The 15,327-nt window shown below is 49.0% G+C and overlaps 2 protein-coding genes across 2 annotated transcripts in view; one reads left to right on the top strand and one right to left on the bottom strand.

Moving 5' to 3' along the window:
- The window catches only part of LOC119720323 (mucin-4-like), a 54,174-nt gene extending 53,887 nt beyond the window's left edge, over positions 1–287 (bottom strand). The window contains exon 1 of the mRNA XM_038189966.1: positions 113–287. Within this exon, the coding sequence (XP_038045894.1) occupies positions 113–287 (175 nt within the window). The remainder of the gene's footprint in view (positions 1–112) is intronic.
- Positions 288–12,720: 12,433 nt separating this feature from the next.
- LOC119720321 lies at positions 12,721–14,163 on the top strand. The gene has a single exon (XM_038189963.1). The coding sequence runs from the start codon at positions 12,721–12,723 to the stop codon at positions 14,161–14,163; it is 1,443 nt and encodes a 480-aa protein (XP_038045891.1).
- The last annotated feature ends 1,164 nt before the right edge of the window (positions 14,164–15,327 follow it).

The raw sequence follows: 15,327 nt of genomic DNA, 5'->3' as shown, positions 1-15,327 counted from the left end.
CGTCAAAGTAAGCGTGGTGTGACGCCAACAAATTTCGTTCCATGTTCTTCTTGTTGGCGTATTAAGCCCCGCCCCAAACAAGATTTGCATGATTTATGCCCCCGTTGCAGACCGTGTAACAGGCGAGTGCCGTGCTCGGTTTGTAAGAAGTGGGGGTCAGCAGAGTGGGAGGCCGTAGCAGCATGGATGCGTTCCCGGTCTCCCTCGGGTGATTCGGCAGCCAGTGTGTCTTCCGGGGCACCGAGCAAGGCGACATTGGCGGGACAATCACCGCTTTCTGGGTTCATGCCTAAAGGGTCTCTGGCCACCAGTAAAGCATTGGGCCATACTACTAAATCCGTGCCGGTGAGGCCTCCGGATTTTAGTTTAGTCACTGGCACCGAGAGTCCGAGCCTTACCACTCAATCGGGGGACATGCCCCAGGCAGGTTTGAGTGAGGGATCCGACACGGCGCCCCCAGCCGGGCAGCCCGTGCTCACTTCCAAACGTAAGCCGGGGAAGAAAAAGGATAATTCCCGGGCCAAAGCTATGCCGGCGGGGCATATAGCGACGGGCCACGTTATCCCCGGTGTGACCGGAACAGCTCCCGAAACCGGTGTGGTTCCCGTTGGGTCTGGGGCAGGGACCAGTGCAACCGACACCGGACCCCGCCCGAAGACGGTTTTGGTAGGTCCGGCTCCGGCTCCGAGTCGCGGACGCAACCGGAGCAGGGACAGGTCCGATGGTGAGACACGCCCCCGGCGTAAGAGACGGCGGAGATATACTAGTTCAAGCTCTTCATCGTCATCCACTAGCAGATTGCCACGAGGCCGTCGACGGCATCACAGGATACCGAAACTGACAGCGCTGGCTCAACCGGTGACTCCACCGGAGCCCGGGCAGGTTTTGCCGGAACCTGGGGCCGAGGATTAGATGTCAATCCTCGTCTCGGATAATTTTTCCGACCCGGGGAGTGTGTCAGATAGGGACCCACGCCGGTCCCCAGTACCGAACAACCCTCAGGGAATGAGGAAACTTTTCCCTCGAGACAAAACGTGATCGCCGGGAACAGCCCCCAAGGAGGGAGGTTGATTCCTCGGTGGATTCGGATGAATCATCCTACCAATCCACGACCGACCAGCGATTGCGCGTGGTCATGAAGGATATGGTACGGGTGCTACATATACCGTCGAAGGACGCAGAAGAACCGGTAGAGGGCGCTAGACAATCGTTTAAGCACCGGACCACGCCGGTCGAACCGAAGGAATTTTTTCTGGTTCTTCCGATTGATCGGCTGTGCGCCGATCGCATGAGCGCACTTTCAGAGGTTAAAAAAATACGTCCGTTCGTGCGCCGTGAAACTCGCCCGTTCAGAGTACCTCAGGCAGACTTCGATAAATTTTTATCAGTGCTGCCCATGCCCGCTACGGTACGTGATAAAATCGCGGCGGATTCGGGTGGCCGAAGTTCGGTGAAATCACCTTTTCCATCAAAAGAAAAGAATGTTTTCGAAGAGTCATTACTGAAGATTGACACAGCTTCACGTGCAGGAATTCGAGTGGCATGGTTTCTACAACTCCTGTCAGAATACTTGGTGTGTTCTTGTGAGGCAGACTCGCCGGTGTCGCCAGAGGCAGCTGAGACAGCGTTTCGTTGCCTTGACGACGGGCTACGGCTGTGCATGGACCAGTTTATGCGGGTGTCCTTGATGACAATCAATGCCCGCCGAGCTAACGTGTTGGATACAATCTTTGTTCCCTCTGATGGTTTGAGGTCCAGCCTCGAATCCCTCCCACCGACTGAGTTCCGACTTGTTTGGAGGGAAATTCCAAGAGATCATGCAAGCTGAAGCGAAGCGGATAAAAGCTACGAACAAGATCAATCTCAATAGACAGCCTAGTCCAAAGGGCAGCTCTCGTCCGGCCAGAGGTGGCAGTGCAACGACTAAGGGCAAGACATTCCCCCGTAAACCATTGAAGCCGTTTGCCTCCAACCCATCGGGCTTGTCTTACAAGGCCACTACAACAGTGGGACAGAGTCAGGCCTTTGGGTCGCGTACCCGGGGTAGAGTTGGCTTCATCCCCGCTCCAAAGCTTCGCGCGGAGGTTACCAGGGCGGCGGTTGGCGCCGGTGACGGCACCCTTCGCACGGCCCTCTATCCAGGGCCCGTAGGGGGTCGACTCACACGTTTCGCAAGGACTTGGGCCCTTTTGTGTAACGACGGGTGGGTACTCAAAACAGTAACTTCCGGCTACAAAATAGAGTTCGCGAGTACTCCCCCGTCTGCGTACCTACCGAGAGTAACACCGATTCCATCCGACAAGACCAAGCGTCACGCTCTGGAGCAAAGGGGCAATTCCTTCGTTTTCGTTACAATCAGCGGACTTACGAGTTCCTCACGCTACCCTTAGGCCTTTCCACTGCCCCGAGGGTATTCACGCGACTGGCGAAGGTCGTAGCTGGAATCCTCCGACAACGCCAGGTGCAAATCTTTGTTTACCTGGACGATTGGCTCATAGTGGGGGAGACAAAGGAGGAAACGAGTTGGGTACTCGAACTCACTTGCAACATCATTTCAGAGTTGGGGTTCCTGGTCAACGTCGAAAAATCCCAACCAAACCCAACGATGCATCCAGTTTTCTTAGGAGCAAAGTTGGACCTCCGGCGAGGGCTGGCTTTCCCGACCGAGGAGCGAGTCCAAAATCTTGTGGACTGCATCGCCCTGTTCCAGACTGCCAGCGTGGCCCTGGCAATAGCCTGGCTTCGGCTATTGGGCCTAATGGCAAGCATGGTGGATGTGCTTCCATAGTGCAGGATGCGGATGCGCCCACTACAATTACATCTACTTGCCCACTACCGACCAGGCATTCACCTAATCCAACGGCCAGTGCCAATCCCAAACATGATTCGCCCCCATCTGGACTGGTGGTCTCAGCGAACAAACGTCAAGGTGGGAATAATTTTTCCATGACCACAACCTTCTGTGACTCTGGTGACGGATGCCTCCAACACAGGTTGGGGGGCACATATTGGAATAGAATCAGCAGCAGGGTCTTGGTCCCAGGCAGACAGACAGTGCCACATCAATATCCTGGAACTGCTTGCGGTCTTTCGGGCTCTGAAGCACTTTGTCGGACGGGTGACAGGGGAAGTAGTCCTCATAAAATCGGACAACTCAACCGTCGTGTCTTTAATACATAAACCGCCAGGGCGGGACACGGTCCCCGCAGTTGTGCATGCACACGTGGGAGCTCCTGCTGTGGTGTCAAGCGAGACAGGTTACGCTTACAGCGGTCCACCTGGCGGGGAAACTGAAAATCATGGCGGACGCTCTGTCCCGGGGGAAGGTCCTTCCAACGGAGTGGACTCTTCACCCGACAGTAGTTCAGTCGATCTTCCAAGTATGGGATCATCCTCACATCGATCTTTTTGCATCGGCACTGAACCATCAGTTACCGGTGTATTGCGCACGCAACCAGGACCCAGAGGCATGGGCTGCAGACGCGTTTTCCATCAGTTGGAAGGGCATGCTGGCATACGCTTTTCCACCAATCTCGCTCCTGCCAAGAGTATTGACAAAGGTCGAGACAGAGGAGTGCAGAGTCATTCTCATCGCTCCCTTTTGGCTGCGCCAGCCTTGGTGTTGTGCAACCCACTGATAATTCTTCCGGGGCGACCAGACCTACTGCGTCAGCCGCGGTCTCTGATCCCGCACCCAGGGATAGAGTCGCTTCACTTAACATCTTGGATGCTGTCAAGCAGTCACTGCGATCAGCAGGCCTTTCAGCAGACGCTGCCTCATTGGCAGCCCGAGGCTGCAGACTGTCTACCCGTCAAACTTACGACAGCCAATTACGACATGATCCAACAAACTCATGATCCATGCACAACACCTTTAGCAGTGGTAGGAGACTTCCTCATGCACCTGTTCCATGAGGATCTGACGGTATCCACTATTCGGGGCTACAGATCAGCCATAGCGGCTGTCCATAAGGGATTCCCGGATGGATCTACGGTGTCGGATAATGCTAGCCTGACTCAGCTCATGCGGGGGATGTTTGTTGAGAGGCCTCCATCTAAGAAGCTGGTTCCGTCTTGGGATCTGGCACAGGTCCTTCAGGTCTTGGCGGGACCGCCATATGAACCTATGGCCAACGCCTCTTTGTTCGACCTATCCGTCAAAACGGTCTTCCTGTTAGCCACGGCCACGGCTAGACGAAGAAGCGAGATTCATGCCCTTTCGGTGGAACCGGGGCATATCCGATGGGAACCCAACGGGGTACGACTGGTGCCTCGTCATGGGTTTTTAACGAAGAATCAATCTCCATCCTTCTTCCCTCCACCGATTTTTGTTCCGGATCTTAAAGGGTTTTCCTCCGTCCCACAAGATAAATGATGGTGTCCAGTTTGAGCACTGAAATGGTACTTGGCTCGAACAAAAACCTTTAGAGGAGACACCACCCAACTATTCATTTCAACAAATAAACTGCACGGGGCGGTGTCGGCAGACTCTATTTCCCGGTGGATTGTTACGGCTATCCAAGCGTCAGTCAAAGACTGGCCGAATTCACCAACCAATCCAGTCAAGGCACATGACACAAGAGCCATGACAACGTCATGGGCTTACTTCAAGGGGGTCCCTATTCCGGACATTTTACAGGCAGCTGCCTGGAAAACACCGTCAACTTTCACGACCTGCTACCTGCGGGATGTTCTCCAAGCAGAAGGACGGACAGGCTGTACCGCCATCTCAGTAGGTGCATCCAGGGGAGGTTCTACCCGGGAGTGATGGGATGTTCCTTCACGGTCAGGAGAGAACACCAGTTACTGGTGAGTTCTTTAAGTTGCCATGTACACCACTGGTTAGGGAGAACGTGAAGGGACAAGGTTTAGGTTTCCCGAAGCGTGGTTTTTGGATAGGCTCGCTCTGAAGCCAACCATCCGTTTTTCGGTGCTAGTCTATGCAAATTGTAGGTTTAACAGGTAAGGGAGTCCCTGAAGTGGACTCCCCCAAATCAAAGGTGATTCAAAGGTGATTTGGGAGTCCGTGAAGGGACGATACTTACTTGTTAAACCTCCCCCCTCCTTCCCCACGGTGGCTCGCCCTAAAGTTAGATACTAGAGAAAAGAGGACGAGTTGGCCGTAGGCGGGAGCGGGGGCGGACGATGGAGGGCGCCCTTGTGTGGTATTAAAATCTAGCGTGGAAGCCTAAGGCTTAGAGAAATATGCAAATTGTAGGTTTAACAGGTAAGTATCGTCCCTTCGCGGACTCCCAAATCACCTTTGATTTGGGGGAAACTACAATCCGTATGTAAAGGTATTCTGATGCATACATTGTGTAAAGCACCCTCTGTTAAAGGCACAGTGGAGAAAACAACTAAGCCAGGAACACACAAACGAACCCTGCAGACTCCACGACAGACATCTGTAGACATTGTTTTACTGATAATCGTTAAAGGTTTTCTCTCTGTTCATACTCCATAAATACGTATAAGAAGGAAAGGATGCAAGGAGCTAAACTGGACTCTCTTATTTGTCTTGAGAAAGAAGTACTAACCCTTAAGTGTACGACAGTACTGACATTGTCAGTGCATTTTGTTGTCAATTAATTTCACATTCCACAATTTCCTATTGAGACATAGCTAAAACGCATCGTGAGTGCCCTGTTCTGTTACCCTGTTTGAACTTTTAACCCATAATTTTTGAATCAAAGATCAGACCGAGGGCAACTCCCATAGGATTTGTATTGTCCAGTTCCAGCCACAACGCTTGTGAAATCTAGTTGCTGTTATCACAAGGCCATCAATCATTCTTTCATTAGGCCCAGTACTGAAGCCTGAAAACAGGTTTTCCTCGGCCTTTTTAGCCATATACATGTAGCATCAGGCTTTTGTGGTGGGGGCGGGTTGGCCAGGCAGAAACCAGGGAGATAAAACTCGAACTTGTTTTCACACGGGTACTGACCAAATACAGAGTAGTCTGGGCATGTATATAGGCCGACGCTTTTGTTTTTGCTTAAATTGTTTTCTTAAGCGAAGAGGCCTCTATCCATCTAGACACTATGAGAAGGGATGATGTTCACCAAAACGCCTACTGAAGGGATTGTGTTAGACCGTAGCACCCATGCACCATCATACTGAAAAGTTCAGTACTGTGGTGGATGACAACTAAAATGCAGCGATGGCTTCTGGCAGGGTTGATTCATTTTATTGTGTAGGCTGTCTATCGCTGAGCGAAAACCACTGTATGTAATGCAAATAAGAAGGGGAAACCAGATGCAGGTTAACCCGATAGACCAAAAAGGGATATATAGTTCATCAAACTGAGTGGGTTGTGCCACAGACCCGCTCATGAGAGATGGGCGGTAATTTTACCTCCGCAGAACTGACATGCAATGTAATTTTTCAATGCACTCCTTGAAAGGGCACGTTTGTGTCCCATTTAACCTTGTTTTCAATGTTCGTTTTGCCATTTTCAAAGGTATTTTGATGCCTTTTTTGTTTATTAGCACGACATTTATATTTTACACTATACACAGGTATTTTGACCGTGGATTATAATTTTGACTGCCGCAGAAACTAGCCTAATACCTTGAAAAGAACAGCTTTGTAAAGGATTTACAAATATGCAATGAGTGAAAGCTGTATTTATTTTCAATTTACAAGTAGTCAACCATTTGAGCCTAGACCAATACTGTTGGAAATGCATCTTATATCTTGGGTGGTCCTATGATCCGGAAAAGAAACATCAGTGGTGACATATGAACTCGTTGTCTGAATTGGGGTTTCCGTGGAATCCATAACTGTTATTCAATCGATCAGGAAATAGTATACAAATATAGCATAATTTGAGGGTGGATAGTCGATATCAAGTCCCCGGGATACAGGGGGTTGACAAACTAGTTCCCGAGGCCTGAATTATGGACTAGAACCAAATTTGGCTGTCGCTCAGGAATTTGTACGACGTTTAGTAATTGTGCATATGTTTTGAAATGGATGCTACTTCTCTCATCACCAATCTTCACTGGTTACCCATCCAGCAGCGTATATCATTCAAAGTTCTTCTGATGGTTTACAAGTGCCTACATGGTATTGCTCCCCCTTTACTTGTGTGACTTACTCACTTTGTATCAACAAGGCAGACCGGGATTAAGATCTTCCAATGATAAACTTCTTCTCTCTATTCCTACAGGTTCAAAATCCCTTGGAGACAAATCTTTTTCAATAGCAGGCCCCAAATTATGGAACACTATTCCCATCAACATCAGGGACGCCCCATCTCTCACCATTTTCAAGAAACGTCTTAAAAGTTTCTTATTCATAACATCCTAGTCCTCTCTTGTACAGCGCTTTGTTCTATTTTGTAAAGCGCTTTATAAATACTTTATTATTAATATTATTATTATTATTATATTTCCTCTTAATACTGTGCTGTGGACAATATGAAGAGCAGATTCTTCTTGCAAATTTTTCTTTCAAAAATATCAATTACATGTTTGTTGCTTTCTGAGAAAAAAAATCGGTTCTTAATATTGAATTCTCTGACATTATTCACTACTACAATACATACAAACGTGATTACAATGCTTATCATACAAATGCTCAATACATGTATATTTCGTCGCGTCTCGTCAGTTCAAAATGGAACAAAGTCGTATCTCGCTTCGTGCAACAAGTTTGTATCTCGACATCCACTGACTTTGTGTATACATCCGGGTTATTTTAAGTGAGATACGACCTTTTGACATTCTGGAACTCGCATTTCACGTACGGCCCATACTTTAGGAGATACGACCTTGTTGCACGGACATGACGATTTTCTCTTCTTTATTTCAATATAAATCTTACGCAAAATATATTTCAGCAGGACAGTTAAATTTTACACTAATAGGTCTGCACAGGTATTTGGGCCGCGAATTATAAGTCAAAACTAGCCTAAAACTTTGTAAAGACCTGCTTTTTAATAAGGGTATAAATGTGTGTTTGGGAGGTATTATAACACTCTGTTTAAGACCGGTTGGAGTCGGGATGGGTGATAATTGCAAGGCGAAGCCGAGGGTAATTATCACCCATCCAGACTCCCACCAGTTTTAAACAGAGTGTTTAATACCGACCGAACACATATTTATTCCCATTCATAAATACCTTTTCGGTCAAAAACCAAAAATCAAAACAAGTCAAAAACTAGACGTTGCCAAACATTTTGTTCAACAATTGTACTTCATGTTTTACGAAACAACCCTCTGACTATAATCTGGAATGCCCCTCCACAACTCGTTACCTTATAAGGACATTGGCGTGCCCGTAGCGCGTACTGCGCGATGCCGCGCAAAACGTAGCTGGGTTGGTGTAGACCATGAAGTACTGATTCACTGGTAGTACATTGCGCACGCATACGTGAGGAATGTGAACGTTCAACAGATGAAACGTTAAAAGGCACCGGATTTCATGGGAGTCCAATTTTTTTGTGATACTGGAAAAGTGTTTAAGACCAGCTCGCCATGTCTTTATCATCCGTTTAAGACAGGCCACGTGACGGGCTCTCGACCAATGGGAATGCGTAAACTGTCTTAGGTATTTGTGAATAGAAATTAATGCCATCAAAGACATGGATTATGTTGTTAAAACAGTGTGATAGCCGTGGTTTTATTTCAATTTACATGTTGCTTTAAATTTGACTCAAGACCAGTACTGTTGAAAAAGTTGTCTCATACCTTGGGTGGTCAAATCCTCCGGAGAAGAGACCGTTTCCACAGTTGTCACATTTGAACTTGTTGACTGAATTGGTGCTTCGGTGGAATTCATATCTGTAATTCAATCGATCAGGAAATTTTATACATGTTGTATTATAACATGAGTTGAGGGTGGATAGTCGATATTAGAACCCCGGGATATAGGAGGTTGAAAGCCTAGCTCCCGAGGCATGGAGAATGGACCAGAAAAACAATTCGGCTCTCGCTCAGGAATTTGTGTGAGGCACAGTGAGTGTCAATATTTTATGAAATGGATATTTCCTTTATATACTATACTGTGGACAATATCAAGAGTAAATTCTTGTTGCACTTTTTTTCCTTCAAATATATCAATTACATGTATTTGCTTTCTGAAAAATCTGTTCTTTTTATTGTCTTCTCTGGCATTATTCACTTATACATACAAACGTGATTACAATGCGTATCGTACAAATTGTCAATACAGGTACATGTACATTTTCTTTTTTTTCTCATTATACATGTATATCTTAAGCAAAATAGTATAGTCCACTTCGTTCCCTACTTACCTGTTGGACCTATAAATGCATATTTCCTTAACTATGTAAATTAACCGCTAAAGTAAAGATTTGCTATAGCGTGCCACAGCGCCCTCCTGCGCCAGCGCCCACAATAGTCAGATCCCCCGCCATTATCGTCCTCTTTTTCTTTAGCACTCATGACGGTAGGACGTGTTTTCAATGCTCGCAGTAGCATGCACGTTTTTACTGGTTTTAATCGCTATTTGTTATTAATTTTCTCAAGATTTGCAATACATTTGTTTCTTGGAAGCACTTGGTTTGTTGCTGGTTACATTTGCTTGTGTTTTAGACGAGTTTTATAAACGTTTTTATTTCGTTTTATGACCTCGTGTTTTTGCGTGTACACATTGAACATTAAAGGATACGTATATGTTTGTATTTTTTTATCCTTACAGTTTGAAGAAAATCCTACTATAGTTCTGAGACTGTTCTGGTTTTTGGGGTCTTTGACAAAATGCCTCCCAAAAATTTCGTGACTTGTAATAAATGTCACAAGATTTTGCCGAATAGCCTAGACGACTCCCACGAATTATGTCCTAAGTGTAGGCCATGTTCTAGAGCTCTTAGGTGTTCCATTTGCGAGCCATGGGGCTCCGAAATGTGGACGAAGATTGACACCTGGCTAGCGAAATCTACAGACTCGGCAAGAAGTGAAGCTTCGACCACTTCTGGACGGAAAAAGAAGTCATCGAAGCGGGTAAGTACGGAGCCGCCGCGGTCCGTTCCTGGACGCGCGACGGGGCTTTCGCGGACTGGAGCCGGGCCGATGGCCGAGGGTTCCAGTGCCGCAAGTCTTTCCCGGGGACAGGTTTCGGGCACGGAAGTGTCGCAGGCCAGTCCCCATAAAGGAAGGAAAAGGACCGGTAGTGGGCGCGATGCGCCGAAAACCACCGGCCCTGACTCGGTACAAACCGGGGCCAGACGGAAGTCTGCGAGCTCCCGGGCCGATGAGTCGGCAAACCGAGAAAAACGTCGGTCTACGTCGGCAATCCCGGCGACCGACGCCGGGATTTCCCCGGGAGCAGATTGCTCCGAAGGGGATTCCCCGGGTTGTCCTCAGCCACCGGTTGAGGGCGCAAACCCGAAGAAACAAAAACCGATCGGCCCATCGCGTTTACGTTCGGCCCCGACCGTTGGTCTGGGGAACCGAGCGGAACCGGGCCCTATCGGTCTGACGGCCGCCGCGTTGAACCCGGCACCCGGTCCTGATAATCGTGCACCGGTGGCGCCCGGGGTTCTTTCGGACGTTCCTTCGGGAATTTCTGATTTAATGGCTCGTCACCGTGGATCGGAAAATCGATCACGGCCAAAGAATAAACGGCGCCGGGCCCATAAATCCCGCCGCCGCCGTTATTCTAGCTCTTCAACGAGCGACAGTGCCAGTACGTCGCCGACTTCTGGCCAGTCGTCGGACCACCCGCGTCATCGCAAACGCGGGCGGAGAGACAATACATCGGATTTATTGCTGAAAGGTTTTCAGGCTTTGTCGGCTCAGTTGGCGGCGATGGCGCCACAACAACTCCCAATTCCCCCGCAAGCGGAGGCCGAAGATCGGGAATTTGACCGGGAATCAGGCGGCGCTATTTCGATTCACCCGTCTGATTCATTGCAAGAGTCGGACTCGGACGTCAACCGCGCTACGCGCAGAGACGCCAATAGACCTTCACCTACTCATTCTACAGCTGTAGATACACACGAGGCAACACCTAAGGGTGACCTCGAGTCCCGGCCGGGTCCATCTTCGATGGATCGGCCGTCCGACGTGGATTCTACCGAGAGTCATCCTTATGAGACTACCGATAATAGATTTCGTGAAGTGATGTGGGATATGGTTCGTATATTAAAGGTTCCCATTCCCGAGCAGTCAGAATCTTCACAAGGTACACGGCCTAGTTTTAAAAAACGCACAGGTGTACCAGAGCGGGATTCCCCAAAGTCAACCTTTCCGGAATTCCCGGTGGACAGGGTTTTTTCTAACCGTCTTAAAGCAATAGCTGGTCAGAAAAAGTGGCAACCCTTTGCCAAGGCAGCATGTCATCCCTTTCGGGTTCCAAAGCAGGATACCGAAGAATTTTTAACAGTTCCGGTTATCCCAGACAATGCAAAGGACAAGATGGCGGCAGATACAGGGAAACAATCACTTAAGGTTCCCTTTGCCGATCCTGTCCGGGGTAAACTTGAAGAGGCATTACATAAGGTTGATGCAGCATCCCGCATGGGTCTGCAAACGACTTCATTTATGCTTCTTTTGTCAGAATACTTGGTTACTGCATGTGATTCCGGTTCCAGTGTTTCTCCTACAATGGCTGTCAATGCCTTTCAATGTCTGGAGGATGGATTACGCATCATCCTAGACCAATTTGCTAGGGTCTCTGTACTTGCCACGGTCTCCAGACGTTCCAATGTTCTGGAAACGATATTCTTCCCTTCAGAAGGGGCAAGAAAACGCATGGAGGCCCTTCCTTTATGGAGCAAGGATTTGTTCGCGGATCAGTTCCAGACGATGATGGAGGCCGAGGCCAAACGCCTAGAAGCAACAGACCGTATTAATTTACAGGCCCCTCGGAAGAAGTCATAACCAACGGCTAAGGTCCCGACTACTTCCAATAGATCCAAAGGGTTTAGAAAACCTTTGCCCTCCTTTCGGACACCCAAGTCTACCCAATCAACCACTGTGGCTCGATCAACACCAGCAGTAGCCGCAACAACATCACAGGCGACTTCCGGACGGAGTTTTGGCTGGCCAACCTCAAGAGGTCGTGGCACGCGGTTTCCCTCCCGCCAGAATTCTTCTCGAGCGGGTCGGGGATGGCGTCGGTGACGCTGGTTCTCCACCCGTGGCCCCCCAGATTGGGCCCGTGGGGGGCCGCTTAAGGCAATTCGGGGAGACTTGGGCCCACTTTTGCACCGATGGGTGGGTGCTTCAGACAGTTACACAGGGGTACAGCCTCGAGTTTACAAGCACTCCCCCATCGGTAAGGTTCTCACGTCCCACCCCTGTTCCATCAGACAGAGAACAGCGGAGGGCATTGGAGAAAGAAATAGAAACCCTGCTATCAAAGCAAGCAATTCAACCGGTGCGAAGCCCAGTAGAAACATCAGGTTTCATGTCAACATTCTTCCTAACACCCAAGAAGAAGCAAGGCGAGTGGCGTCCTATTCTGAACCTAAAGCCGTTGAACAGGTTTATTCGTCCACGGCGGTTCCGAATGGAGACCCTGCGCACCGTCTTAAATTCTCTCCCGACACCATCTTGGGCCGCATCAATAGATCTGCAGGATGCTTATCTTCACGTACCCATTTGCAGGGAACACAGAAAATACCTTCGTTTTCAATACAAAAATACAATTTTCGAGTTCCTCACTCTTCCGCTCGGTCTGTCAACATCACCAAGGGTCTTCACCAGAGTAACAAAGACCCTGGCGACAATACTTCGAAGAGCGAATATAATGATATTCCTCTACCTGGACGATTGGTTAATCGTAGGCAGGTCCAAAGAAGAAGTTCGACAGTCCTTAGAGGTAACCGTCGACTTGACGACAAGGTTAGGTTTTCTAATAAACTTGGAAAAGTCTCATCTGGTCCCCACCCAGACACCGTCTTTTCTGGGGGCAGAAATCGACCTGGTAACAGGGATCGCTTACCCTTCGAGCGAAAGGGTACGCAATGTCCAGGAGTGCGCCACACTGTTCCTGACGGCTCGATCAGCACCAGCGGTGGCCTGGCTACGACTGCTGGGCCTAATGGCCAGTCTGGTCGATCTAGTCCCATGGTGTCGCCTGAGGATGCGACCAATTCAAATGCATCTTTTGGCTCATTTTCGACCCAGTCAACATCCTTTGTCAAGGAACATACCAATACTGAAGCCAATCATCCCCCACATTCATTGGTGGACAATTTGGAGCAACCTGAGTCAAGGTTTGCCTTTTCCTCCTCCACTTCCCATGGTGACTCTTACGACAGATGCATCCAACATGGGATGGGGTGCGCATCTGCAGTCACAGCAAGTGTCGGGTCTTTGGACGCCAGACGAACTGGTTTTCCACATCAATGTTCTGGAACTCCTTGCAGTTCGCAGAGCCTTATCTCAACTCATCAGCCTAGTCAAACAGAAGGTTGTAATGGTGCAGTCCGACAACTCAACTGTAGTGGCCTACATAAATCGCCAAGGAGGAACACGTTCCCCCCAGTTGTGCTTCCAGACTTGGAAGCTACTCCTTTGGTGCATAGATCACAACGTAACTCTTGTGGCATGTCACATACCAGGCGAGTTGAATGTCACTGCAGACGCGCTGTCCAGAGGAAAGATCCTTCCAACAGAATGGCAACTACACCCAAAAGTTGTCCAAACACTGTTCAATCTAATGGATCGTCCCAACATAGATCTATTCGCGTCACCAATGAACAACCAATTACCGGTATACTGCACTCGAGTCATGGATCCAAAAGCCTGGGCAGTCAATGCCTTAACAATCGACTGGACAGGCATGTACGCATATGCATACCCACCAATCTCGATTCTCTCGAGGGTACTGCACAAGATCCGGGAGGAACCCTGCAAGGTGATGCTCATAGCTCCATTTTGGCCTCGCCAAACCTGGTTCCAAACGATGATCAGGTTGCTGGTTCATCAGCCCATCATCCTCCCGCACAGACCAGATATATTGAAACAGCCCCGGTCCAAGTTGAACCACCCGGATCCGGAGCCATTACGCCTGACTTGCTGGCTATTGTCCAGCATTCCATGCGAACAGCAGGCCTTTCTGAGGAAGCTGCCGCCTTGGCAGCCTGTGGCCGGAGATCGTCTACAAGGAAGACATATAATAGCCGACTCCGACATTTTTTTAAGTGGTGCGACGGGAGGGACGTGGATCCCCTCTCTGCATCTGTAACCATGGTTGGGGACTTCCTCCTCCACCTGTTTAATACAGGGCTAACATTGGCCACAGTAAAAAATTACAAGTCGGCCATGGCTGCAGTGCATCAAGGTTTTCAAGATGGCTCCTCTGTATCGAACAACCTGGCACTAGGTCAACTGCTTAAAGGCATGTTTATGAAACGTCCTCCTCAGCGTAAACTTATCCCAGCATGGGATTTAGGAGAGGTCCTACGTACCCTGGCAAACCCACCCTATGAACCTCTTGCGACGGTACCCTTGTTGGATCTGTCAGTCAAGGTAGCTTTCCTCCTCGCTGCTGCAACAGCTAGGAGACGGAGCGAACTCCATGCATTGACCCTGGACAAGGGACACATAAGATGGGAGCCGCACGGAGTACGTCTCATCCCTCGAAGTACTTTCCTTACTAAAAACCAGTCTCCTAACTTCCAGCCTCCGGACACCTTTGTCCCTGAATTGAAATCATTATCTTCGGTCCCTGAAGATAAGAAATGGTGCCCAGTTAGAGCTCTAAAATGGTACATAGCTCGCACAAAACCCATCCGCGGTGGGGAGTCTCAACTGTTCATAACTTCGACTCCTCCTCACCGCCCAGCATCCCGTGACACAATTTCTCGATGGATAGTTATACAGCTATCCGATCCCAAATGCCAGACAGTCCGCTGAACGAATCCAGTCGGACGATTCATGCTCATGATACAAGGGCGGTCACAACATCATGGGCACTATTGCGGGGTGTTCCTCTGGAAGAGATAATGCAGGCAGCATGCTGGAAAACGGCAACGACCTTTTCGTCATGTTACCTGAGAGATGTCCTCCTAACAGAGAGGCGGACTGGGCGGGTGACGATGTGAGCCACCATGCCATCAGCTGCCCCAAGACAACCCTCCAAGGAGGTCTCAACCCAGGCTGTTGTACCAACAACTCAACAGTAGGGTGAGTAAGGCTCATGGTAGTTTATAATGTGCCTTTGTGTAGTCCATGAGGGGATTCCTTATTTGTGTGTCCTTCTTTGACTTATTTGCAGCCCACTCCCACCACCAATTTCGGTGCCAGTCTATGCATTTATAGGTCCAACAGGTAAGTAGGGAATGAAGTGGACAACCCCCAAACTATGGTGTTTGGTTGTCCACGAGGGGACTACTTACCTGTTGGACCG

Source organism: Patiria miniata, unplaced genomic scaffold, assembly GCF_015706575.1.
Source record: "Patiria miniata isolate m_02_andy unplaced genomic scaffold, ASM1570657v1 HiC_scaffold_9, whole genome shotgun sequence".
In the NCBI taxonomy this organism is placed as follows: Eukaryota; Metazoa; Echinodermata; class Asteroidea; order Valvatida; family Asterinidae; genus Patiria; species Patiria miniata.
The sequence above is the reverse complement of the archived record's forward strand: the minus strand, read 5'-3'. Positions and strand labels throughout refer to the sequence as shown.

What these genes read in the sequence shown, in the direction of transcription:
- LOC119720321 (XM_038189963.1), top strand. Translation starts at nt 12,721, where the DNA reads ATGATATTCCTCTACCTGGACGATTGGTTAATCGTAGGCAGGTCCAAA.